The following is a 27658-nucleotide window of genomic DNA, read 5'->3' on the forward strand; positions in this document are numbered from 1 at the left end:
TGGCCATGATCTTCGTTTTTTTGATGTTGAGCTTCAGACCATATTTTGCACTCTTCTCTTTCACCCTCATTAAAAGGTTCTTTAATTCCTCCTCACTTTCTGCCATCAAGGTTGTGTCATCTGCATATCTGAGGCTGCTGGAAATAGGGTGCTGGAATAGATGCCCCACTTGGGCGCAGTTTAGTCATTTTTTTTGATTCTGGACTTCAGTGCTTTTAGCGAGGTATAGTCAGTATCAAACAACATAAGGCTCAGTGCCTACCAGTCCAGCGCCATCCCCAACCTGGTGCCCTCTGGACAAGGGCCACAGCTCAGGGGTAGAGTGTCTGTTTGCAAGCAGAAGACCTCAAGTTCAATCTCCAGGTAGGGTTGGGAGAGTTTCCTGCCTGAAATCCTGCGGAGCCGCTGCTGTGCAGTGTAGACAGCACTAAGATAGCTGGGCCAGTAGTATAAGGGAGCTTCCTATGTTCCTATCTGGAGGCAGCCTTAGGTTTGTCTACAAGCAGTATGGGGTGGGGGATGTTTTACCTGTGAACTCCTGGTGCCTAGGGATAGCAGGTGATGATCTCAAGGGATCATCTCACACCTCAAAAGATGAGGACTAATATCTTAATCGTCCTGTGCGAAATATACTTCCTTTTTAAATAAAGACATGCCACAGCTCAGGCCAATGTGGGGCCCTGCCATCTGCCTTTAAAGGTAGCCTTGAAGTTTAAATCTCAAAGTGCAGGGACATGTTCCAGTTGCTCAGTCGTGAAGCAAAGGCATTCTGTAGATGTTCAGCATTACTTTGCTCTGTTTTATGAAACATCTTAGGCTTTCTTTAAAAAGGGGGCCTAGCAACATGTCTTTTTGTAGCCAAAGGAGTGAGCCAAAGAGAGAGACCAGCAAGTGACAGTCTCTGCTTTCAACACGCCCCCAAAACAGGATACAAAATGTGGTTTTCTTGGTGCAAAGAAAAGTTTTTGAGTATCACAGAGGAGAAGAGCAGCTTGGCAGGGCTCAATAGCTGCAGCGTTCTGCTAGGAGAAGTCATTTAATAGAAGAAAGCCCTTTACCTACTTTCTCATTCCTTGGACCTGACCAAATAGCTCTTGTTTCTGAACAGTGCCCTCAGGTGGCTGAAAACATAACCAGAAAAAGAAGGCTGAGAAAAATAGAGATGAACTCCACTGAGGGTGGAGAATTATATGCATGCTCTAAAATTGTGCCTGAAGCTGTAACATGTAACCATCTTGCTAAAGCTAAGCAGGCCATGTACACCCACCTCTGGAGGAAAGGTGGGAGATATATGTAATAAAATAAAGTTATCAATATAAATGCATAATTTTAACAAAAGGCAGTTTTTAAGAGAAAGTATTTTGATTCCCTGAGAAACAAGCTAAATAGTTTCCTATGGAATCTAGAGATTAACACATTCCAGGTTCTACAGTAGATTTAAAAAGCACTGGTTTATTTTGAAAATCTGCTTGCACAGCCTCACATCTTTCATCATCTGTACACATCCATTTTTAACACTATACTTTCTCTCCGCCCCCACCCCCACCCCCCGGCAGAATAGATTTACAATTCAGAATGACTCCTCTGAGATCGTGGAGGTACAAAGTTTGAGGATGTTTAGATGCAGGCAAGATGCTGTTGTAAGAAGTCTTCATTGCAGCACTTTCTAAATATAGCCATAAATATGTTGTTTATTTCCATTCACCTTTCAAATTTCAAATCCATCCTCAAAAACTGAATGTAACTGTTAAAAAAAACCCTCCCCTCCCCCTTCTATTTTTCATGTTGAAAGCTTTAAAGTGTTCAAATAAAGGTATGGAGAACTGAGAAGGATGCACAATGGACAGAAGACGACTTTCCATGCCTCAGTTTTCTTCCTCAACACAATTTCACATGTTCTGTTTAAAAAGGAGGGGCAACAATTGAACATTAGAATGAGGTGTGGGGGACAGAAAAAGGAACCAAAATTGCCTTTAAAAAAGTTAAAACCTTGATTTAAAAATGCCCTAGAACTTTCAGATATATATAATGTTAGGGAGCCCTCAACAACTAGCGAAACACAGGTGGGGAAGATATTCAGCCTCCGTAATCATTTTTTTAAAGCATGAAAACACAGGCCTCAAATGCCTGGACCAGAACTCTTCTTGGGAGTGCAATGCAGATTGTGCAAGTTGAAGATAAGACCAATGTAGAGAAGTGCAGGTTTGACTGGTACTCAAGCTGCAGCTGCATCCAACAGGTAGAACATACCCTTTCACCTGCTCTCTTATTTGTGCACCCAGGGATGCAGGCCAAGTGACATTCCAGGCATCTCATTATCAAAAGGGTTCCACTCTAGAGAGAGAGTTGCATCAGTTCTTTCCCTTGAGAAGTCTGTGCAACAGCTGGACCAAGACCAAGCAACATCGGTGCTCTCCACCCACGTCTTTTATCGCTCCAAGTACTGAAATATACTCCGGGTTTCTTGAGCTGAAGTGCCATCGAGCCGTAGCCGTTTGGGAGAAGGTGTTGCAATGGCGACAGGAGCTCTCTTCTTGACCTAGAAGGTGACAGGAACCATGAGACCACAAAATCTCTTGAGCACGAGAATTTTTTAATTAACTTAATTGGCTCAGATATACGTTGACCCTGCAAAAAGAACACTGCACTCTGTGAGAAGGAGGGTCCCTGCTTTTGTCCCCTGGACATTCTTATTTGCCATAGGCAACTGAGCGAGTGGCTGTTTTCAAGTCTGAATTATATAATAACTCAGCAGTATTTTGATTATGGACCATAGGATGGCAGCTGGTCTTTTCTGCTAAGAGGGCCATGTGACATTCCTGTCCTGGGCAACTTGGCTGGGTCAGGGCCCAAGCAGACAACACACACACACAGTCTCTTTGTCACATTTAGGAAGGGCAAGGTAGCTGCTGACAGCCAGGAAACCACTCAAGATAGCAAAATGTAAGAATTGCCTTGCTGGATCAGACCAAAAGGTAATCTAGCAGAGCAATGATCTGCCAGATGTAATGGGAAGATTACAATCAAGGTTCCTGCCCCTTTGCCCCCCATATCAGTTAGTTATCATTAAGCTTCTGTCACACATACCCCAAAACACAGACACATTTTCCACTCTTGGCTGTAAACACCCGACTTCTTTCTTCATATGGATAATGCTGTCCATTTCTGTTCCTTCTCCAGCTTCCTCCTATCATTTGCACTCCTGAACATAAACTACTCTTCCTTACCTTCAAGCAGTGCTAATGAGTCCCTACTAAAGCACTCTTCAAGGAGGCTGACAAACTTAGGAAGGAATGAAATACTGTTGTGGGAAGGAGGGGTTCTGAACTCCTAGGGAGCCTCTAAGGATGGATTAACTATCCTGTCCTAAAGTAGAGGTTGTGAATCTCAAACAGGGTTGTCATTGGCATGCTAAAGAGCACAAAGATATATAAAGAAGGGCAGCTTTTTGGCCACCCTAGCCCAGGTTCATTAAACCTGACTGACAGCAACTCTTTTTTTTTTAATAGATTTTTATTAGTTTTCCAACAAAATTATACAATTTTATCCAAATTTTTGACAAATTAAGTCTTTTTTGGACTTCCTTCAGCTGCTCTGGTAATCATCCATAGTTATTCTTCCGTACGCATTCCCTTCATTATATTGCCATTTGTCTTCTTATATTGCCATTTGACAGCAACTCTAGCCCTAATATACAAGATCCTTTAATGCAAGTACTGGATTACTGATTGTGCAAAGTAATACTTACAAAGGTATGTGCTCATCTAATAGCCCAAGAATCCATCCCCAGGATGTTCCACTGGATGCCCTGTAAACAGGATTCTAGGAGACTGGGAGGCAGGCAAAGACCACCCCAATGCCTGCTGCAGTTGGACTTTCTCCTGCCCCACCCCCAGCACCAGTTTAACACCAGCTGCCCCATAGGAAGGATGCTGTTGTTTTCCCTGATGTTTAATGTTTTTTGTAAGCTACTTTGGAAGGATCATATTCTGGAAGGTGGGGTATAATGAATGAATGCCACATAATGCTGCTCTGCCTACAATATGAATGAGAAAGCTGTGCTTTGGATCCATATCATAATCGTGTCTCAAATTCCTTGCCAGCCAAGAGTGCAAATTCTCCCTCAGACCATTCCTGCTGAGGCATACCCAGTTCAAGGAACAAAAAAATTAAAAGCAGACTAAGTAAATGATTCCATTCAATTTAAATCAAGAGATATCTACCTGGGGCTTGGACTTCTCCTTCGTCTCCTCGCTCTTGACTGGGGAGAGTGTCTGGAAGACGAAATTTCTTGAGTTCCTGGGGGCATTTGGGTTGAGATCTGACATGGCTGCCAGTTTCTGCAGGACTGCTTTGGGCCTGTTCAGCAGTGATCCATTCTTCAGCTGCAAAAAGGAGGAGGGGTGGATCCAGAGGCATAACATTCAAGTAACATGACCTGAGTTGTACACTGAACACAATTTAAGCCTTCAGAAGAACTGCTAGTCAAGTTGTTCTTTCTCACAGGAAAAGTAAATCGGAACTAGCAATCCACTTGATCTCCATTGTTTAGCTTACTAAAATAAAATAATGCACTGTTCAAAGAGAAGCGATGTGCAATTTGGTACTCCTATCTCAAAAATGAGGCCCACCTTCAATTTTAAAGAAAGCTATCTAGATGCAATATGAGAAATGATGAAGGGAAGAAATAATCTATTCTCAAAAGAAATAATCCGTTCTCAAAACTACTAAAGTACTGACCTGTGGATCACTGGCAGACCGGAAAGTTTCAAATGGATTTCTGGGTAGTGATTTAGTTTCCTGTACAGCTATTGAGGGAGTTGCTAGAAAAGCAAAAAACAGATAAAGTTTTGAAACTTTGCAAGAGAAAGGCTAAGAACTGTAGCGTATAATAATACATATCTGCCAATTCCCCTCCCAATGCCACTTGCTCTGTACAAAGGTAGCAAGGTTTTAGGAACAAGCCACTTGGAAGTATGGCCACAGCTGGGACCATTCAAAGAACCTGAAAATCAACCCTGTGGTGGCAAACAATTGGCCTTCTCAGTTGTCGTGTTCTGACTTATGGAAAGCTCTTTCCAGAAAATTAAAGAAAGGAGGCACCTGGCATTAACATAAATCCAAGGCCCAGGTCTTCGATGCAAGACTTTTGATGGCTAACGCTGATCTACTGTGACTGCAGTTTTTTTTGGGGGGGGGGGTTGCATCATATTAGCTGCTGCCTCTCTTTCATTATTTTTAAGACTGATCTGGCATTTCAGAAGTTTTATTTTTGTGAGCTGTTTTATAGCTTACCAATATTTAAAATGATATCAAAGTCTCACTAGGGTGCAAAAGTATTTTTTCAATCAACCTGCAGCCTTGGTGTGGAATTTTGGTGCCCACCCATCCCCATTCTGCTAAGGTTCTGCTAGCATTCATAGCACTTCAGTAAGAAACAGGTGTACCTTTCTTTTGTAGGGACTTGACAGTGACTTTTTTGGCCAGTTTCATGAACTGGCTGTTTTCATCGATATCCTCCTCTTCCCCTTTCTCCAACTGTAAATAAGCAGAATTTTCATTAGACCACATCATTATAAGCATGGAACAAAAAGTAACTGAAAAAAGGTGCAGTTTCTTTAATGAATGACACTTTTACTAGTCATGTGCTTTCGCTTAAAAAAAAAAAACAAACCACTTTGGGAGGAGCCCAACAAAACAGTTCCACTAATGCAAACATTTCTGGAACGGCACAATGGAACTTCCCCTCCCTGCTTGCACCCCCTAAATCTGTTGTGAGTTTCCCTCAACCTTCCCAAGTAGAGTTAGGGGGCATATGGGGAGAGGAGAGGGAGGGGAAGTTCTGCTTGTGCTGGCAGAATTATTTAGCTGTATACTCTTTGGACTTAAGAGGCCAGTTCCAACCGTTATGTGGCAGCAAACTTGCATCTGTCATTGAATGTATCCTCTTCAGGGAATTGCAGCCGATCTTACCTCTCTGACAAGGGATGCCAATTTTTGTGCCTTTTAGAGGTATACTTAAGACAAGTTATGTATGTTTTTAAAAATGCAAGTTATGTATGTTTTAAAAAAAACATACATATGTGAAATAATCCATAAAAGAATTTATTACTGATATTTTGCTTTACTTGCAAGATACTGGCACAGTTCTTACTTCACAATCCATTAACTGACATTAAAAGCTGTTTTAAAACCTTTTCACCATCAAGTTTACAAACTCCCACAGACATCTTCATCCATATTGCCTCCTATTTTATAAAGAAGACTACCACTGATACTGGCCCAGTGGAAGATGCTATCTTCAGTATTATTATTTTCTTACATTAGAATGTTTGCACCACCAAGAATACTAAATATCTATGGCTTGTAACCAAGAACAGATAGGGGGGGACATTTCAGGTCTCATCTCAGTCTGTCATAAAAGCAGGCTAAATGAAATGGTCCAGGAAGAAGCCTATCCACGAAGGTAAGCTACCTGTTCCCGAAGCCACTGCTCCCGCTCAAAGCGCTCCTTCCTCCACTTCGCCTCTGTCTCATCCAGGTGGTCTTCGTTTTCATCATCGTTCTCTGCATCATTGTGAAACATATCCTCCTGAAAAGAACTGTCTGAAAACAGAGACAGAAAGGGATTTGGTTCTGGCCACTGCTGCCTGAAATGCTCTACTTAGAAGTAAAAGTGTTAAATGCAGAAAAAGCATTGTGAGCCTGGTGGGGGAGAAAGAGATGAGGATTTGGACAGTTGTGGTAGGGATAGAAGGGGAAAGCAAGAGACCCTCCTGCTGGAGTTTGGGTTTACCAATGTAGCCTGCAGAACAGACAGCATATTTGCATAAAAAAGTATCAAAGCAGCTTACAATTTTAATACAGTGGTGCCTCGCAAGACGAAATTAATTCGTTCCGCGAGTTTTGTCGTCTTGCGGTTTTTTTCGTCTTGCGAAGCACGGTGTCGGGAAAGTTTTGGAAAAGCTTCAAAAATCACCAAAGTCTTTAAAAACCTCAAAAAAGGCTACCACACCGCGTTCTATGAGTTGCTCCTCGAAGTCAAGTCGCAACTGTATTAACGGTGTTAAGAAAAAGGAAACAAACTTGCAAGATGTTTCCGTCTTGCGAAGCAAGCCCATAGGGAAAATCATCTTGCGAAGCAGCTCAAAAAACAAAAAACCCTTTCGTCTAGCGAGTTTTTCGTCTTGCGAGGAATTCGTCTTGCGGGGCACCACTGTACAATAAAAGCCACACAAAAATGTAAAACAGATCAGCAGCTATTACATATTTTAGAGACTGAAAGACGGTGGGGAGTAAAGGTCTGTTTCTCTCCTTCTCTAGGACCATTTGTGACCCACTAAGCTGAACACAGGCAACAAGCCATGTAGGGTCTCAATAAGCCTTCTTGGTTTTTTTCCCTGCCTGCGACCACAAGCAGGGACTATCAACTTGTATCAGGCATGGCTCATTCATCTTCATGGGTCACCAGTTGTGCAGGCTTGCTCTAGAATAAGACAGCATTATACCTATGTTCTTCCACCTGAACTTCCTCATTCGCCCAGGGCCATCGCTGTGCAAATCTCCATCAGCAAGGTATCTTTCTTGATACAAGCGCAGCTGTCGTTTGTCATCATCCAGCATCACCTTCCTAAAAAGTATCCATGTGCAAGGGAGGGAAACTGAAATTAGTCTTCATTCAAAAACAAGGCTGTGCTTTCAGAAAAGCACAACCACAAACTATATTTTAAGCTGATGTATCTGCGGCTACTGACATGTGTATTTTGTTGACTTGATCCTGGAGTTCTGCATCTGTAGGGAGGACCTCATCAAGGACTTCATCTTCATAAACATCAAGTTCCTCACCGTCATATTCATCCTCACTCCCCATCTCACTTCCCGACAGCTCAGCCTCCTCTTCCATGAAGTCCTGCAATTTGCTGAAATGTTTTGAGAGGAGGGAAAGAAAACCAGGAATCCAAGTTGAGTCTAAAAAGATTTCAGGAGCTGTTGCACATCATGACAAACTTCATCTTACCCAGAACTGCCAACATTAGCAGGCAGAGTCTCAAATCCAGCCCTCCAAGACTCTGTTCTCAGTCCTTCAAGGAGAAAACATTTATACCTTGCAAGGCAGGAGTTGAACTGAGACTTCCATACATACACAGGAACTGCTTAAATCACCAAAGAACAGCACAATGTGTGAGTACAACACTTAAAGATACTGTGAAATATTGCAAATCCCATGTTAGGAGATACCCTAACATGCAATAGAAATTTTCAACATCATGCCAGTATTTAAGGCCACAAAAGTTGTAAGCCTACATTTTTTAAAACTAGTTGTGCATTATTACTATTAGTAGTAGCAGCATTACTATTATTATTTTATTAATATATGCCAAATCCATGCTTCTAAAAGATGCAACAAAATAGAAACAATTAAGCCCCAATCAAAATGAAGAAAGACAAGGAACCCGAGGCTCTCCTCTTTTCCTTTCATCATATAAAACCTTTGCCTTCAGTCATGGTTTTTATTGTTCCCAATAAATTTCAGAAACATTTGTTGCCATTTCTTTAATACAGAATTTAGTTTATTAATATTTTGAAATAAGAACAGATGCCAAGGGTAAACCGAATCAAGTTGGGAGAGCTTGTTCCTTCCTGCTGCTGCCTTCTTGGGGTGCCTTCACAAGAGTGTGTCACTGAGCTCATTTCAGCAGCATCCAGAAAAATAAACAGGTTAGCCCTCTGAGTACCCTTCCCCTTGCCTGCTTCATCGTCAGCCCGCCATTTCATTAAATGGAACTGGGCTGTCAAACCCTGCAGTTGTTCAAGCAGCGGCTGATTGCCACTGTTGTCTGCTTGCTCCACGCTGCCTTCACCAACCATTCAGCGCAAAAGCAGATTTGCCTTAACCATCCCCCATATCTCAGTCTGTGTCCAATTTGCATCGAGCCATGGTCTGAGTCCGGGGTTTTGTGGCCTGAGGGCAACCCAGTCAGATAGGTGGGATCTAAGTAATCTTTTCCTCGTCTTCTTCTTCACTGTTGGCTGACACTTGAAGGTTCCATGCCAGCCATTGGCGTGATATCATTCTCTCTCTCTCTCTCTCTCTCTCACACACACACACACACACAGAGAGAGAGAGAGCACTCCCCTGCCTGCAGATCAACTGAGGTGGTGCTTATCCCCCTCAAAGTGCATGAAGTTTAGCAAATTTGCCAAGAAAGCCCCTGGAAAGATTTCTCTGCCAACATCTTTCAAGCCTGTCCCTTTTTATTTTGTTTTAGCTAGCTTCATATACTGCATTGATCCTGTTTATTGCAAAACTATAAAGGCTAGAAGGATTTACTTACAATTTCTTCTTCATTCCTTCCCTTCGTCTTAACACTTCCTCTTCATCATCATCATCTACTTCATCTTCACTCTCTTCTTCTTCCTCTGTCTCTCCTTCCTTTTCCTCCTCCTGCTCATCATCCTCCTCCTCTTTGTTCTTTTCATCCTATCAATTCAGGAAATGAATTCAGGATTTCCTTTAGTATCTTATCACCTCCTTTACTACCTTCTATATTTCAGCTTGTTCTTTTATTTAAACAACACAGTTAGAAGGTGGTGTCTACATGATGATTGTTTAGGAGCATAGAAAACCCACAGAATGAGCTACTGGGTACAGCCTCCAGCTTCATTTAAAAAGCAATAGAAATGGGAATGGAAGAGCACAGGGCAATGTCTGTTGAAATCTCAGGAGCCTGAGGGGTGACTGAACAAGATACTGAGGGTTTAGGCTTGAGGCTTCAGTGCTCTGCAAAGGTACTCCCCATGACTGATAAAGGCAGAATCAATTACACAAAGTAAGGAAAAATATGCAAATTTGCTTAGTACACACATTCAGGCTGCAGAATGGAGTTTCTCTTCAAATCCATTTACTCTGGGGCATACCCAGCCCTGCCCATTAGCTTCCGGTGGACTAGTTGAGTAGAACATTGGCTTTGGGGTGGGAGTGGAAATAGTTAAGGTTTTGTGTGGAATGCATGCCTGGTGTTTAATTCTGGAATAACCACAATAGTTTGCAGTACTCACTTCTTCACTATCAAAGGCATGGTCATCTGTTAAGAGACAGAAGTCTCCAAATTCTTCTTCCTCATCTTCTTCCGCTTCTCTACAGGAAAGGATTTTTAAAAGGGAAGAAAAAGACTTGCTTAGCAACTAGAATCTAGCAAAGTGGGAATGTGCAAGTGGGAAAACAGGAGTCCAATATACATTTGGAGGGCCACAGGCATCTCGCCCCTGCTGTCCAACCTGTCACACCTAGTTAGCCATGACAGAACATGGTGAACAAAACAAAACGCATTAGGACTTATCTATCCTCACAGTCCCCAAGATGTCACTGTACTTAGCACTGCCTTGGACTAGCTGCGGCTAATTTTCTGGAGTTTAGTTTAGTGCAGAAAGGTAAACAATAAGGAGAGATAGCACCACTTCTTGGCGACTAGGCCAGTGAAAAATTTTGCTTAATTGAGAAGTTTTCTCCTCCCAGTCGTACCGATTATCTCAATACAATGGATGTTTTCATGCTCCCTCTACTAAAGGAGAGGAAAACCTTTGGAGAACTGAGTTGCACATCTCCAAGGCTTACCTCTCAGTTGAAAAAGAGCCAGAACAAAGAGCTACTGCCTCAGCCATTGGATCATCAGTGCTGCTCTCTTTTTCCAGTTTAGGGTTTGCTGAGGAGGATCGAATGGGAGAATCTGAGAAAGAAACCAGAATTGAGATGTCACTGGAACAGGGACCAACAGGCAGAACCCAGCTGGTCCCAGATAAAGTGTTCTTGTATCCCCAGCCCTTAAACTTATTAAAAAGCTGCTGCTGCTAAAGAAACAGCAATTCCTCTACCTAATATTGGGAGCTTTTATTTCTCTATATATTATAATGTAAGAACGTCATCACACAGCTCTCATTGGAGGATTTGCATAAAGTCAGGGAAGGGGAGCAGAAGACAAGGCTGGTTGCACAGCAGCAGCGACTATGACATGGAGGTAAGAAGAGAGGAACAACGAAAGGGAAAAATGTGGCTGTTTCAAACAATAGCAAAAGTCTGAGTAAAGTGAAAGGTGGGTATCACTTAGAGGAAAATTGCAGTTTTAAGCAACAGCAGGGATTTAAGTAAAACAGGGATGGAGAGATACTAAGACTGAGAAAGTGACAATTGTCAACAATGGCAGAGGTTGGACTCAGCCACTGATACCCAAGATGTGATTGTAATCTGTTTAACTACTTCTATTTTTAAATTTTGGGACCTGCTGGTGAAGGGCAGGCAATAAATCTAATGTCAATAAATAATGATGATAATAAACCAAGCAGGGGAGACACTATGTTTAAAACTAAGGTTTGGGTACAGCAAGAAGAGAATTTGGAAAGGCTCTGCTGTGCTAGTTTCTGTGGTGAACCCATCTCTGCTATTTCTCCTCGTTAAAACTATTTGGTTTCAAATAAGAAAAAAAAATCCTCAGTGTCTTTCCATCTTTCCTTTACTCAAACTCTAGTGTTGCTTAAAACTGCAATTTTCACATTTGTCCCTCCACCCCCACTTTACTGAAACTTCTGCCAGGTTGAGGAACTTCTTTCCTGGGATGGGACTTCTTGCTCCCTTGACAGTGGCCTTCAGTCACAACAAGAACTTTTCGGGCAAGCAGTCAGACTACTAAGCTGTTGCATTTTATACAGGTTTCCTTAATCAGATTGTTATATATGCTGTTCTTACCTCCTTATCTTGTTTATTGTTATCCTACATGTGTCTACTATGCTGCAAGCAGCCTTCAGCAGTGTGTAAATTGAAAATCAGAGTAAAGATTATTTTTAACGGAATAAAATTGCCATTAAAAAAAAAATCCACAGACAAAACCGTTAAATTTACTTGCCAAAACTAGGTACCTACTAGCCTCTTTCCCTTTGGTTTGATCATCATATTCTGGGTGTAGAATTTAGCAAAAGCCTACCGAAGGTGGTATGTGCAACCGTAGCTCTTGCTATGAGGAGCAAGATCCACAACTTACTCTGGGAAGCAAACTTTCCAGAGCAAAGGTTGAGCAGCTCTTCCATGTTCTGCTTCTTGCCATGGTAAGTGTTGGGAGGACACTTGTTCTGAGAGGCAAACTGGCCAGAGCACAGATCCAACAGCTCATCCATGTTTGCATCCATGGCGTTCTCGTCCATGCTAGCCAACGGTAGGCGGTCCTTGGATGACTGGTATTTGTTCCGGTGATGGCCAACATTCAAAAACCTGAAAGCAAAATTCATAACCATCTTTGAAAAAGTCCACAGTCATCAGAGGAAGCTCAGATGGTTTGGCAAGAAAGGTCTCCAGCATGGACCTTTTGGGATGCTTCTTCTGTAGCTACACTTACACAGGGTAAGCACCATTGTATAACTGTTTCAGCATTTTCTTTTAGGACTTACCTACCTTAGACAACTTTTATTTACTTGCTTTGTGTATACAGTGTCATCAATGTGAAAGAATTTTACAGTTTCTCAAGGAATGTTCAATCTAAACTTTGACACAAAGGAAGCAGAGGAACAGGGGTGAGGAAGTGTGGATGTGGTTTTTATTTTCCCAGGGTTTTTAAATGTTTGTGCATTCTTGTTATGCTTCTTGGTATAATCCTGTTGGCTGCCTTTATATTGTGGCACTTCAATATATTTGTTTTAATTTATTTAACAGTAGCTTTAACTTTGTGTAAGCTGCCTTGGGAACCTCTTGAAGGGTGGGGTATAAATCAAAATCAAAATAACTTGAAAATGATTTCACTCCACTCCAGACTATGAGCAAAGTTTTTTACACTTTGGGTTAAGATTTGGTAGGGCTGTGGGTCCTGTATAAAAATTGTTTTCAGGCTAGATTCATTCCACAAGCTGCCAATAGTCAAAAAGATCAAGACACACACACCTTCCCAATAGGCCTGTGAACTAAGTAACTCTGAAATATGGCCTGCTGGTTGAAGATTTGTCAGATCCAGCAACTTGACTTCATTGCTAAGTCATTGAGGACACTGTGTCTTGGACTGAAAAGTGGAAGCGTATCCTTTTCTACCACCAAACTTCCTTCTTCTCGTGGGTTTCAGGATTCAAGCCTATTATCTACTACTAGAAGATACTGAGTACACAGGCAACAGCAAACCAGCAGCTTCCATTTCTGAGACTGAGAAACCATTCACTGAAGAGTGGGTGCATTTCACCCCACTGTTTATTTGTTCTAACCATTCACAATCCTATGCATGCTTACCTTGAAGCAAGTCCCACTGTGTTCAATGCAGTTTTACTTCCTAGTAAGTATGTTTAGGAATGCAACCTTACTCTACCTATTTTGAAAGCGTTACTTGCAAAAGAGAGCCAACTCTCCAAATTACATACCCATCCGCATCAAGCAACTGACTCTGAGTGTCGTCTTCTAGGGAGAACTGGAACTGAAACCTTCCAGCTGTTGGAACTGGGCTTTTCTCTTCAGGAGTAGCATTGTAGAGATCTTGGGAATCCTCTATGGGTAGGGAAGGCTCAGATGCCTTCCCTGAACTCTAAAGCAGATGAGAAGCAGAACACAGTTAAGATTCATGAATTAAAAGGCAGACTGTAGCCGAAATTCAAACTAGGAAATGAAAAATTCAAACTAGAAAAATTAAAAGTGCAGGCCAGAACTCTGCAGCTAACAAACTGAAGCAATACAAAATTGGAATCAATTATAATGTTTGCATATAGAAATTAATCAATTTGCAAAAACTTTGAATTTCTGGACATAGGAAGCAAAGAAAGAAATGTTTCCCTAAGGCTGCAGAATTAAAGGAAATACATTCTTGTCTCTGCTACTAGCCAGGGGAACAAGAGCATTGGGAGGCTTGTCCTCAGATTCTCATGTCTGATTTTATGTATATAGTTGTTTTGTATCTTGCCCTGGGATCTGCTGTTCTATGACTACAAATATGCTTGCATAAATAAATAAATAAATAAATAAATAAATAAATAAAGGCCAGCCACAGATTAGAATAGACAGGTCATGGAGACTACAAGAGAGTAGCTTATTGAAACCTACACAAATACAGTTACATCTGCTAAATTAATGAACTGAAGACAGTTCACAAAGGCATGGCTCTTAATAACAAGTGGAAGACGGTTGAGAGGCAGGGTCCAGGACACTACAAAATCCTCATTACAAGATGGCCCTGACCACCTTGCCAAAAAGAGGTACTCTTCCTGCCTCTCCTCAAGATTATTCCAACTACTAGCTAGCCACAAACATATCCATTTTGGGCAAGACGCTGGAATTAGTGGTTGATGCCCAACAGACACTGTTTGATGACACCAATTTTCTAGAGCTATTTCTATCTGGCATCTGGCCTTGTTTTTGGCACTGAAGCAGCATAGTCACCCTTTTGGATGACCTGTGCAATGAAAAGAACAAGGGGAGTGTGACCCTTCTGCACAGTTTAAAGGGTGTACCTCATTTGTATGGTGTGCTTAAGTTTCTGTACCTATGGTAAACACTGCATTAAAAAAAACTCCACACTTCACAAATACTTGCTATCCATTATGTATAAAGCATTTTCTTAGATGCCACACAGAAGATTTAAAAACAACAGCGCCTGTCTGCAAGCTCACCATTTAAGAAGCATGATACAAAAAGGAAAATCGAGTGGAGAGGGATGAGGGGGGAAAGCAAATTCAGGCACCAGTTCTTAAAGTTACATATTTGCTCTTTGAGTGACCAGCTGCTATTAGTTAAAGATTTTTTAAAAGATCAGAATCTGACCTTAGAAGCAGAACTGATGAAGCTTGTTTTGAAAAAGCCGGGAGAAGGAGAGCGGACGACTCCAACGGCAGACAGAAAGTTGCCTCCACGTGCCAGTTGCTTATTGCAAGGTTGATAGGAGGGAATCATAGAACCAATCAACTCAAAGCTGCTGTTGTGACTGTTTTCCTTTGCCAAGTTCGGCAGTAAAAATGAATCTTCATCTTCTAAGAGAAGGAAAGGAAAAGTGAAGAAACCCTACTAATTTTTAGAGGAATTAAAACAACCTGAGCTGGTTATTAGAGTGAACTATTAGAGTGAACTAAGCCACATCCCTCTCCATGGAATTTGGGGGAGGGCTGAGGTTCTGCTCAGACCCCAACTATAGGAACTGGTTTATCACTGAGTGCCAAATGAAATTCATTCACTGGGTCTTCCCCAAATAAAGCTCTGCTAGAGCACAAGTGTGAATCAATCCCACAAAATATCCTGCTTCCAGTAATGGCAAATCTTCAATGTCTCACAGAAAGGGGAAACCACTGACTCATTGAAACAGAAGTCACCAACAAAATGAAACATTTGCAGTAACGTAGGGAAACAGCTGAACATTTTCAGAAGTACAAACATGGAATGAGAACAGCTCAAGCTACATAAAACAGCCCACATCAAAACTAAGATCTTCTGCTCACCCCAACTCCCTACAACCTAGTTATGTATAACTCATCCAGCGACTATATCCCATACATCTCTCTCCTAGTTTCACCTCTTATATACACAGCTCTCCACACACTGCTTCATTTCTAGCATGTGAAGATTTGAGCCTCTAAGCAGTCAAAGACTTACAACTTCACATTTTCCTTGCAGCAAATCCAGTGGGGTTCTGATCCACACTTTAGCAGATCGTAAGCCAAGATAGGTTTGCAGCAAGGCATGCAGCAGATCACATCTATCCCAGAGGTGGTTGTTCGATAGACCTTCCCAAAATTTAACCAGCCTATGTATCTGTGTATTAAACTTACCTTGTAACTAAAAGAAATATATTGCTAATTGTTGAAGTATATCTATGTTTTGGCAAAATGCTTGCCCACCATTCAATCATGAAGAGAAGAAGCAGAAAGACTTACATATAAAAGTTATTAAGACATATATTTTAGTTACAAGAGAAGCTTAGTTTGTCGTTCAAAGGCACAGTATGAAAAAACAGACAAGAGCACGCCAGCTGCAGATACACAGGTATATTACCTGGCTTGTGTGATCTTCCCACACCTTCTTCCACCTCAGCTTTTTCACTTGGAAGAGAACACCTGCAAGAAACAGTAACAGCCCAAATGAAGGATAATCATATTTTTAAAAGGTAGCAAGGACCACTCCATAAATCAGGGACAGCCAATGTGGTGCCCTCCAGTTGCTGATGGACACACTGGGTGATTGGCTATGCTGGCTCAGATTGGATTCCAAGAACATTTGGAGTTTACCGTGTTGGCTAGTCCTGTAATAAAACTAAAGCTTACCCTGTTTTTGAAGAGTTATCCTTGAACAGCAGCAAGGTTGACTCTGTTGAAGAAAGCTTTGGAACAGCAGTGCAGTGCACAAAGTTAGCTGCTTGTTCCTCATCAACCGATTCTTTGTCGCTATCTGCAGGGCCTTGCTCTTCCAGCTCCTCATTATCTTCCTCTGCCTCACCAAGCAGATACTCCACCGTCTAGTGAAATATACACACACATGCATACCAAATTCCACAGTGAGTGAACTTTTGCTTATGGGTATGCTTAAACACAGATAGTTGTTGGCTTCAAGTGCATACACTTTTATGGCGAACAGTGAAAACTCTTATGAAACCTACGGTTACAAAACAGGGCTTTAAAAAAAAGGATTAGGCCAGTTGCTAGGAGACTAGCCTTCCTGACTTGCCTCTGCGAAGCCCACAAGCATCTGGCTTGGCACTATGGGAAACAAGATGCTGAACTAGATAGACTCTTGATCTAATCCAGCAAAATTCTCATGTTATCTAGACTTCTTTAGTCTCTTCTTTCTGTATATGCAATAAACCAGTTTCTAGCCCTTATAGTAACAGACAACACCTTAAAAAGATGGAGCCAGTATCTGCCAAAAGCTCAGACTAAGAAAAGAGGTACAATGGGGGCCACCAGCAGCAAGGATAAAGAAGTGGTTGCTGGTCACAGTTCCCATTCCCTACTGCCTGCCCCATCCCTCTTTTGGGATAACTGATCCAGAAGGCCAACACTTAATTTCTAGAGCTGGTCTATCTCAAACTACTATTCTCCGGTTCAGAAGCCCTTCCTCCTAACATATTGCAAGAGTTATCTCAGCAGTGAAGAATATGTACTTCCTTAAATTCCTTCTTTTTTCCCCCAAGTCTAATCCCTAGCATTTAAAAACAGGTGCCAGGACAGAGTCCAAGAACACGTTGAGCCCAGACAGATGCCCTCTTTTGCAGCTGGACATCATGGGTGGCATAAACTCTGCAATAGAGGCATCTGCTGCTACTTGACATTCACAATGATCAGAGGCTGCTCCCTTAGTTTCTTATCTGGCCCGTTTTTATTGCTGTATTTTACAGATTCCAATTATATCAATAATGTACCCCACTTTGATAATTCAGATTGTAACTTGCTTTTCAAGTCTTCTAAATAAATACTAAATTTTTGCAGAACTCCAAAACTTAGATGCAACAGTTGTTGCCTTTTGTTTAATTTATTCTGCCTATAGTAAAATTGCAGAATTGGTCTTGCTAGGGGGGCAGATATGTATATTTAAAGCAAACTAAAGTACCGGTTCATCACAATTCTGCCTGGCTTTGCAGTGCTTCATTTCCTTGCAACAGAGCTTCTAAGATACTCTGCTAGTTGATACTCTGTACAGCAATGTCATTCTTGGCCTCGTTTCCTACTTTCTCATATTCAGAGCCCCACTGTGTGGCTTTTGAGAGGTATGGAACGAGACAAAGTAAGTGGTGGCCCTTCAGGGTTCTGTGACTACCTGCCTGAATTTCTGTACTTCCTCGGGGGAAATTGCTTCATGATTAAATCATAACAAATTTCTGGCTGCAAAATTGCCAGCAGTAAGGTGGACAAGATAAAAGCCTGGATTTCAATGCCTAGCTGTGTGGGGAGCTGAAGCCGCATTTACTTAATTACAATTTTTATTTCAGATCAATTTGGCAAGAGGTCAATATTAAACATGACGCAAATTCCTGAGTCTCATAGTTCCTGGACAGTTTTATGAGAAGTCAGCAATACATTAGAACTTGCTGAAGTAGGCCAAAATAAAATAAAATGTAAAGCAAAATAAAGGAAAGACCTCTTGATTGCCTTCCTCCTCCTCCGATTCATCTGTCATCTCCTCCTCTTCTTCCTCCTCTTCCACCATATCCTCATTATCCAATTTATACAATGCTTGCCGCTTCTGGCGTTCCTCCATCCTGCGGAGCTTCATGACCTCCTGCAGTTGAGCCTTAAGCATTTGTAGCTTTTCACCTGGTAAGCATAAATACGCTAAGATGCACATTTTAACAGACACACAGAAATGTCATTGTCCCAGGCAAACATTTTAATGATGCCACCAACAATTAATTTTAAAAACAATGGAAGTTTATTTGAAATTGGGGGTGTTCAGGAACTCATGTGCTGACTAAGAGAACCAGCAATTCCAGCTAGGAGAGAAGGAAAGCTTCAGGCTTCTGAGATCTTATTTGCTTTAAGCTAAAAAGGACAATTGGTCCTACTTGAAGCATAGATTTTGTAGGTGACGAGGGGTTAACTGGGGATACTGTATCATCAAGAGGACAGAGCTACTCATCATGTGGGACTAGGGCTGTCATTCAATTGACTAAAACTTGGATTATGGAAATGTGAGTCAATCAATTAAACCTGTATGAGCAACAAAGATTATTTTAAATTCAGATGAATGCCATTTTGTGTCTTTTTCTAAATGACGCATGCTTGTGTTGCAGTAGGCATCATCTTAGTCAGTTCCCTTTTTTGAAGATGCTACTTGCCATCAGCAGCTTTGAGAACCTGCATTTTTTTTTTAATGTAAGAAACTAAAAACCTGCTTTCCAATCAAGGGGCACCTTTTTAGTGTATCAAAAATGATACTGACAAAGTAATCTACATTGGTTGAGCCACCATTGCAGCTCTATTTATGACAAGCACCCGAGAACTGATGGAAGCATCCCCACCCAATAAACCTTGCCCTGTGCTCTCTCAAAGCGTACCTGGTTTTGCATGGGTTGCACCCTCCACAGTCTCTGCAGCCAACGTCACTGCCACCACATCTGCTTTCAGCTCCTCCTTGCCCTCATGAGTGGTCTCTTTCCGAATGATAGTCAAGCCCACCGTTCGTTCTGCTTTTGGCTTGGTTGTGTAAAGTGCATGCTTCACAAAACGTTCCTTCAAAGCATCTAGTTCTGTTTTTGGGGGGGCAGGGGTTAGAAAAGAAAACATACTATAATTACTTATTTGTGAAAAACTTTGTAGTTTTCATTTTTTTAAAGCCTATCAATCTTACTTCAGCTGGATCTAAAGTTACCTAAAATCAATCAAGTTGAAAAATAAGAGTCTTCCTGTTAAGAATTTAACACCATGCCAACATCTGTTGGGGTTTCTGAAATTTTGGTTGAAAGTGGGAGAAAATAGTTCTCTCGTGAACATGGCACAATTCTGGGGTTAAACCTATGGGCAAAAGTCAAATCTTCTGTCTTTTCATAATTTTTTTTAGTTTTTCTTGCACTAACAATTGAATAAAAGATGTCAAAAGTCTTCTTAACTCTTGTTGGGTTTGAGACAATAAAATAGTGTCATCCCTCAAACAGCGCCTCAGCTGTCAAGAATTAAGGGACACTTTTTAGGACACCTTTGGAAATTAGGAACTACATCCAGGTAACTGTGATGGCAAGCATTTGAAGAAGCCTTAAGGAGAAGGGCCATAGCTCAGTGGTAGAGCATCTGCTTTGCATGCAGAAGTTTACAGGTTCAACCCCCCAGCATCTCAAGGTAGGGCTGAGAATGTTTCAGATGAACACTGAAAGGCTACTACCAGTCAATGTAGGTTGTACTGAACTAGATGGACCAATGGTCTTACTTGATATAAGGCAGGTTCTTGTGTTCCTAATGGAAGAGTGCCGATTTATGTTTTTTACTGCTATGTGTCACAATTATTAATACTGGGGGGCTGGCAGGCTTGTGAAAAAGTGTCCTTGCTTAAATATGAGCAAGAGACTTAACTAAACCATGCTAAGTGAATATCTTACGGAGACTTAAAACAACCTGATTTAAGCAAAGCATGTCACAATTCTAGACACATTACACAGAAATAAATGATTTCAATATCCAAAGTGGCAGATAGCACCTGACCATTGAACTCAAATGTTTTAGGAGAAGATACCATGGAAGAATGAAAAATCTATTTTTTTACCTTCCCCTCCCCAACAATGCAAACTTCCCTAGCAATTCCCTTTTCAATCTTTTGTCATATAAGCAGTAGCAAGCGAATAAGAATCACAACATAACAAGTTATTAGATACTGGTACCACACCTCTGTTAGATTCCGGCTCATCAAGATTAATAAACAAATCATCCCCGGAACACAGCCTAGGCTTGATTGTCAGGTCTACTCCCAGCTCCCGAAGCCGATCCAGCTTGGACTTCTTTGTTTTTTCAGCAGGAGCTAACAACACTGCTTCCTGTGGCTGCACAATGTCTTTGGGCTTTCCACCCAGTTCTGAAGATTGCTCCTCCACTTGCTCAAGTAAGTTTTCTTCCACTTCATTCTCTACTGATTTGATGCATTCTGCAGGGATTTGATCAGGCTTTTCTTGCTTTCCAGAACTCAGCTCCTCCTTAAGGCACTCAATTTTTAAATCACTGCCCTGTTCATTTTCCTCAAAACAATGTTTTGCCAAATTTCCCACTTCCCCAGTAGAAGTTTCATCTGTGCTGTTCAAGGGGGCCGAAGATTGCAGATCAAGCCCTGCTGCCAATACTCTCCCTGCTGGTTGGTTAAATTGTCCTCTCCAACTCTCACTGCAATCGATACCTGGGTTCTTTGGAACAGCACTTTCTTCATCCAGACTGGGCTGATATTTAGTTGATCTGTTGGGGGGGAGGGGAATACAAATTAGATCACTACCAATCTTAAACTTGTTCATTTCAGAAAATGAAGAAATCAGGCTAAGGGCAGAATGCAGTATTTTGCCTATTTATCCTTGAATAAAGGGAGGGGGGAGAGAATTATTGAAGAATGATTACAGTTTTCTGCCAATAGCTAGACACAGTAATGTGCACAGTGCCTTCTCATGTGGGGCAGGAGAGTTAAATTGTGCAACATGTTCTACTGATGTTCATTTTGTTTTAGCCCATTTTGAGTCAATTCAATATAATCATAATGAAAAGAAACAATCTCCCAATTTTTGAAAAGGAAGCAGTCCCTTTCATCAGTGCCCAGTACAAGCAGAGAGGAAGGAGGGGCTTGTGTGCTAAGGAAGAGACTCATCACTGCCCAATCTCAGACTAGCAGGCTGTCATAGCATCTCACTTTTTGGAAAGGAGCTGGACCTGCTGGTATTAAGAGAAGTCAGGATAGGCAAGTGTACATAGGATCCATTTCCCCATCTCTTCATTGCAAGGCAAATGTATTTTTTATCTTGTGAACTGGCCTGAGATCTTCAGATGAAGGGGGTATATCAATTTAAGCCTCTCCTTTTTATTCCACGAAATAATCTCTACATGTTTCCACAGGATTACAAAATAGATACTGTACAAGGGTTGGTTGGAGGCATTCACTCATTGCAGCATATGAAATGAATTAGCTCTCTCTAACTTGGAGTAAATAATAGTACATAAAAACACCCTCAGTTACATCTCAGAGTATAAATGGCACACTTTTAGTAAGAGATGTCAGTTGCGTACTCAGTGCTAAACATAAAATTAGAATTTAGCCCCAAGAATTACAAAAAAATAATAATCCTGTATAAATTATGTAAACTGGGGAATTACACAAGTTTGTTTATTTTGCACAATATATTTGGATTTTGCTAGTCAATGGGAAAAGCTTGAACTGGGCAGCATGTTGTAACCCTGAACGTGACCTCTGGAAAATCTTAATCACCCTTCTGGCTTCTGAAAACTGAGCAGGCATATTTTCACAGCTATGCAGCCTTGAAACTTTTTTATTTTAATGAAACCCAGAGTTTCTAAGAAGATTAATTCTCTTAAAATCCTGGGAAATCTTTTTAATCTCTAAAACATTTTATATCTACTGTTTTTTAATTTTTACTGTTGCTACGATAATTGCTTTTCTGATGTTTTTGATCTGTTTTATATTTGTTTTATGATTCTTTTGTAAGCTATCTTGAAAAACTAGATTAATGAAATTATTATTTTAAAAAGATGAATTCTGCATCCAGTCCTATTCTATAACAGCACTACTGCAACACCTAGAGATGCCTGTATCATGAAAAGGAACAAGTTAGCAGCAAGCTTGACTTACTTTAGCAAAGCCATAGCACTTCCCTGGAAGGCAGGACGAGGTTTGCGCTTGAAGAATTCATGGACACTTTTGGCTTCTGGTAGGTGGTATGGGAGAGGGATGCTGGCTTCTACCAGAAAAGAAACAAAGGGATTAAACTGGTCTGTGTGGATACAATAAAGGAAAGTTTTGAATAGTATGGCCTTGGTTTAACTTTTAATGATAAAAACACAAAAATCTTAAAAGGAACATATGAAGCTGTTTTATACAAAGTCAGACCATTGCTCTAGCAAGCACAGTAAGGTAAAGGTAAAGGGACCCCTGACCGTTAGGTCCAGTCGTGACCGACTCTGGGGTTGCGGTGCTCATCTCACTTTATTGGTTGAGGGAGCCGGCGTACAACTTCCAGGTCATGTGGCCAGTATGACTAAGCTGCTTCTGGCAAACCAGAGAAGCACACGGAAACGCCGTTACCTTCCCTCCGGAGCAGTACCTATTTATCTACTTGAACTTTGATGTACTTTCGAACTGCTAGGTTGGCAGGAGCAGGGACCGAGCAACGGGAGCTCACCCCGTCGCGGGGATTCGAACCGCCGACCTTCTGAACGGCAAGCCCTAGGCTCAGTGGTTTAACCCACAGCGCCACCAGCATCCCAGCAAGCACAGTACTGCCTAGCAAATGAATCTCCAAGGTCTGTGGCAAAGATAGGTCCACATTCTGTTGACAGTTCCTTTAAGGTGTTTTTAAAGTGGGCGATACCAGAGTTTAATAGAACCTGGAACCTTCTACATGCATACAGAATCTTGCAAAATGTTTTGAAATCTTACCTCTGACAAGCCGCTGAGTCTCGCTGTGCAACTGTTTGATGGCTTCCTTACCCAGCTTGGCTGCCTTCCGCTCCTTAACAAAAATGAAAAGACAGCTTTGAGCAAACACGTGGCTTAGACACAATTAAAAGTTAGGCATACTCAGGATGGAAGATGAGGTGCTGCTAAGTACCATACAAAAAAGTGAGATAGAAACAAAACTAAAAGTGAATAGGTGTGGGTGTCATTTTTAGGTTCCTTCAATAGACGTTCCTCATATTCATCCATCTTGTTTGTCGTGTTCACTCTCAGAACCAGTATTGGTGGGAGAGGCAATTAAATTTAACATGCCAAAAGAAACTTTTGTACAGAGTATTGCTTAAAGAAATACCAAATATTTATCCAAATATTTATTTCTGGGGTTTCGTGGTGTTTGCTGCAGATCCCCACCAATTTCTGTCTAGCACACTGGGACACTGTGCTTTGAAGGTGCTCCAATGCAGTACTTTTGGAATCTTCCTATAACCCTCTCCACTTGAATTCCACAAATGTGGCACCACTTTAAAGGCTCTGCCTCTGGTCACCACCCAACTAGAATTTGGGATCATCCAGTAAAACTGATTGGCAATAAGTTCAGGTAAACAAAAACAAATACTTTGTATGGTTTCCTTGGATGGTTTAGCATTACTCACCTTCCGTTTTTTCACTTTCTCTTTCCCTGCAGCTTTTATCAACTCTAGAGACTCTTCATCTTGAAGAAGGGGATCCTCTTCCTCTAAGCCATTCTCAAAGAGGTCTTTATCAGCCAGCAGACACCCACTGTCATTGAAAGAAGACCTCTCACTATCCTCCTGGCCCAAGAAAGGTAGAATACAGGAAACAGTTAGCAGTTGCTACCCCCCCCCCTTTCCTATATAAATAAAAAGGAAATCAATTTTTCCAACTGCATACTATAAGTTCACAGTAAAGCCAACCACAGGCGACCACCCTCCACTCACGTGGAAGTTACACTTCGGGGGCCCACACACATAGCAGAAAATCATGTACGTGGGAAGCACCTGTTTTTTCCTGCTCTCCAGCTCTCTCTTCAATCCAAACCAAATATCTAGAGTTGAAGCTCTGGAGCCTGCTGGAGGTAGCTTTGGAAAGGGGCTGCTACTGCTACTGCAGGGAGACTAAGCAACCTAAACAAAGCCCTGCTGAGCCTCTCTTCAGGGCTTCCTCCACCCTCACTGACATCATCTTTAGGATCCAGAGATGTTTCCCTTTAAGCCATGAAGACTCTCTCTTCTGTCATTTCCTGGTATGATTCCGTTTTATTTTATTATTTTATTTATTTCCCGGTACCACATGTATACGTGATCACGCATGAGTTGATTGCACGTAAAAGTGGGGAGACGCCTGTAGTGCAAGGCCCCATGCTATACCATGCACCACAGTAGAAGTGGGGCATCTCTGGCCCTCCAGATACTATTGGAATACAACTCTCATCATTCCTGACAACCAGTCACACTGGCTGAGGCTGATAGAAGCAAAAAGTACAAAAACATCTGTAGCCCCCACATGCTTCCCATCCTATTTGCATTCAAACCCTGACCCAGTTTAGACAAACAACTTAACATGCAATAAAACTGTCTCTGGCCTGTATTGCTTCACGCTGAGCAAAGGATTATATGTTGTGGGTAAGCATTCAATCAATGTTTATACATGGAAAATCAGCACATCAAAAGAAGCCTACATTAGATTACTCCTACCCATCACATTTTCTATATAAAAGTGGTGGTGTGCATAATACAAGATTTTTTTAGAACAGAGGGGAACATTCAATTATGCAATGGCCATCTGTCCTCTAAAGTGACATGAAAACAAGAACAGTTGCATGGTGAGCTACTTATCTAGACTGTGCCTTATTCTCTCCTGTTGTAGCAGCAAGTTGGACTACCATACCATAATGCTAAAGCTGACATTTCAGTTTAACAATGCAGCTTGTGAGACACTTGTGTACATGCCAGTCAATGCAACATGAGGCATGAATCACAAAATGTAAATACATCACTTGGCATTAGACTGGGCTTTACCTTGGGTGCACACAATTATTCCATCAAAGCCCAATCCCTTAAAATGTTCTTCTCATTCCCATCATACCTTCCCTTCTTCTGCCTCTCCTTTCTTTATGAGATCTCTAATAGCTTTCATTTTTTTCTCTTTCTCCTTCCTCCTTTTCCTTGGGGCACCCTTTTCTTTTTCAATAATTTCCTTCATACAATGAATTCTGTGGTTCTTGTGCTTTTTCCCAGAGTTCTCCAACTTATGTTCAGGCAAGCCAAGCTCTGGATACATTCCAAGGTTCTTATTATGGAACAAGTTGTCCACTTCATCATCATCACTGTCTTGCAGAGCCTTGCAGATTAGGTTGGATTTCTTCTCCTTAGTAGCAAATGTATCACCATTTTCCTTCATGCTTTCCATATCCCCAGTTGCAGCCTCCGATTTCTCAGGAGCCAGGTCTTCTCTTTCACTGTCACTGTCTGGGAGGATCTTCTTACATTTTACTCTCTTACTCACATATATCTCTTCATCAGAATCTGTCAAAAATGTAAGTTTCACATATTTATGGCATGCACCCTTTTTTCAAACACACACATATTTTAAAAGCAGTTAAACTTATTTCTTACCCTCTTTTCCTCACTTGAAATATTGCAGATTCAGTTACATACTGCAGTTAAAGATAAGCGACGCTGAATTCAATGTAATTTAATTGAACTTTATTGTGCAATTTAGCTCCTGTAGGCTCTATTTCCCCCCTGCTCTGGTAACAATCCACAAACTACTACAGCTTATAGGAGTGTAAGGACCAGGTGTGTGCATGTAATTATTTCCTTCTTAAATCGGCTTCAGCAAGCCTTGTTATGTTTTGGCTTTAATGTTCAGTTCTATTGTTTGCCACTTTAGAAAATACTAAGAATTTTTTTTATTTTTTTAAAATCAGTTTCAGGAAAGCAGTCCCAATATCAAAATGGCTTTCAAAACTTTGTGGGAGAGAGGGGTAGGCAGGGAGGTGTCAGATATGCATGGAGGGGCTCCTATGAAAAATGGATTAACTTACTGCGTTCATGATGTTGGGTAAATTATATATGTGTCACATTTATATATGTTAGATATATTTACTGTTGTATAGGACATTTCTTTGAAATAATGCAATGACCTCTGTAATGCCCTTTTGTTTTTAAAGACAGTAAATTACTGACCTTCATCATCAACAGATGCAACTCCTTTGTTTATCTGTGCTGGAGAGGTCATTTCACAGCTTCCCTGTCCGCTGTCTGAATCACTGTCAGACGCTTCCTGAGATTTCAGATCCTCGACATCCAACAGAATCTGTAAGCCACATACATTTGTAAGTATGACAAAAGAGATAAACACATGTAAATGTTTTGATAATGGATTTTTAAAATAGAAGCCAACTCCAGCACCATTCACCTCCCAACTGCAAAGAAAATGACATTGGGCCCTTAGAAGCAGAGTTCTTCGGGGTTCCATTGTCTAATGTCTGCATGGCAAGATTGCCCAGAGAGTGAGTCTGGCATGATTAACACAACAGTGACATGCTTCTCATTTAAAAATCAAAACCAGAAACTGCTGCATGGTACATTTATCAAACTCAGCACGCTTAACAGACTGCACAGTAGAAGTTCCCACGGATGTAAGTTGCACAGTAGTGGAAGGATCAAAGTTATACAAGGCAGGCATGGGAGAGAGCTCACTGGGTGACCGTGGGCCAGTCAATACCTCTCAGCCTAACCTACCTCACAGGGTTGTTGAGGGGAATTAAACGAGGTGGGGGTAGGACCATGGATGAAAATGTGGGATATTAAGGCAATGAATGAATAACAAAACAAAACAAATTAAAAGCACATATACACAAGTTTGAAACGGTAGCACTGCATTCCCCCTCCGAGGACCATACAGTATTCCAAAGACACTGAGGGGCCCTCAGGACACCCGAGGTTAGCCGCAATGTATGCTGGGAGTTGTAGTTCTTGATCCCTTAGGTGGTTCCCGCGGGGCCGCCGACAGCCACCAAGGCAAATGTCCTCCGTCTTCCCCTCGCACCGCCAGCCGCTGACTGGAGGCAGTTTCCAGGCGCGAGCCAAACCTACACTGGACTCACCTCAGTCGCCGCCGCCATGGCGCCCGACGCCGACGAGCGAAAAGCGCCAAAGCCTCCCTCGCGCCTCCGAATTCGAGCCTTCCCGCTCTTGCTGAGAGTTTGCCCCCCGCTCCTCAGACCTTAGCCAATCGCAACCTGCCTCCGCCCATACGCTGGTTGTCATCCTGGCACGAACCAATTGAGAGGCAGGATTTCCTCCGCGGCACTGCCCCCACGTAGCCTGCGTTAACCCCTCTCCCTTCGCGTCGCAGAAGGAACATAGAGATAAAATACTGCAGAATGGCCAAATTATGAAAACAAGGCACTTCCCTTTTTCCCCCTTTCTTTCTTTCCTGCGGGGTTTTCTCTCCAGCCCACAAGAAGTAAAAGAGCGCGCGTGGGGTGGTGGGGGTGGAATATCCATATTGCAGATGGGTGGTGTTTGTCGCGAAAATGGC

General features: G+C 41.7%; 1 protein-coding gene and 1 long non-coding RNA gene across 2 annotated transcripts; one reads left to right on the forward strand and one right to left on the reverse strand.

The window, feature by feature from the left end:
* Window positions 1-1432: 1432 nt before the first annotated feature.
* Window positions 1433-27375, reverse strand: CLSPN (claspin). Its single transcript, XM_081015641.1, has 24 exons — window positions 27222-27375; window positions 26299-26428; window positions 25196-25635; window positions 23743-23901; window positions 23072-23144; window positions 22265-22373; window positions 20312-20868; window positions 18993-19184; window positions 18077-18252; window positions 16267-16457; window positions 15998-16059; window positions 14777-14982; window positions 13387-13547; window positions 12033-12259; window positions 10616-10727; window positions 10060-10138; window positions 9336-9481; window positions 7755-7919; window positions 7509-7630; window positions 6476-6606; window positions 5448-5538; window positions 4741-4823; window positions 4224-4385; window positions 1433-2539 (listed from the first exon to the last, which is right to left on the reverse strand). The coding sequence occupies exons 1-24, from the start codon at window positions 27237-27239 to the stop codon at window positions 2429-2431; spliced, it is 3903 nt and encodes a 1300-aa protein (XP_080871767.1). The 5' UTR covers window positions 27240-27375; the 3' UTR covers window positions 1433-2428.
* On the forward strand, window positions 20435-23730 carry LOC308482520. Its single transcript, XR_013989308.1, has 3 exons — window positions 20435-20524; window positions 22198-22343; window positions 23493-23730. It is a non-coding gene; the product is annotated as an uncharacterized lncRNA (long non-coding RNA).
* Window positions 27376-27658: the final 283 nt, after the last annotated feature.

The sequence above is a fragment of the Podarcis pityusensis genome (genome assembly GCF_964106645.2).
Source record: "Podarcis pityusensis genome assembly, chromosome: 8".
Lineage (NCBI taxonomy): Eukaryota > Metazoa > Chordata > Lepidosauria > Squamata > Lacertidae > Podarcis > Podarcis pityusensis.

Excerpts from the sequence above, each read along its gene's own strand:
- CLSPN (XM_081015641.1), bottom strand. Across the intron at positions 7,920-9,335 it reads GAAGGAATGAAGAAGAAATT|CAAATTGCAGGACTTCATGG; the intron begins GTAAGTAAATCC and ends AAAACATTTCAG. Across the intron at positions 6,607-7,508 it reads GTTCAGGTGGAAGAACATAG|ACAGTTCTTTTCAGGAGGAT; the intron begins GTATAATGCTGT and ends CTCTGTTTTCAG.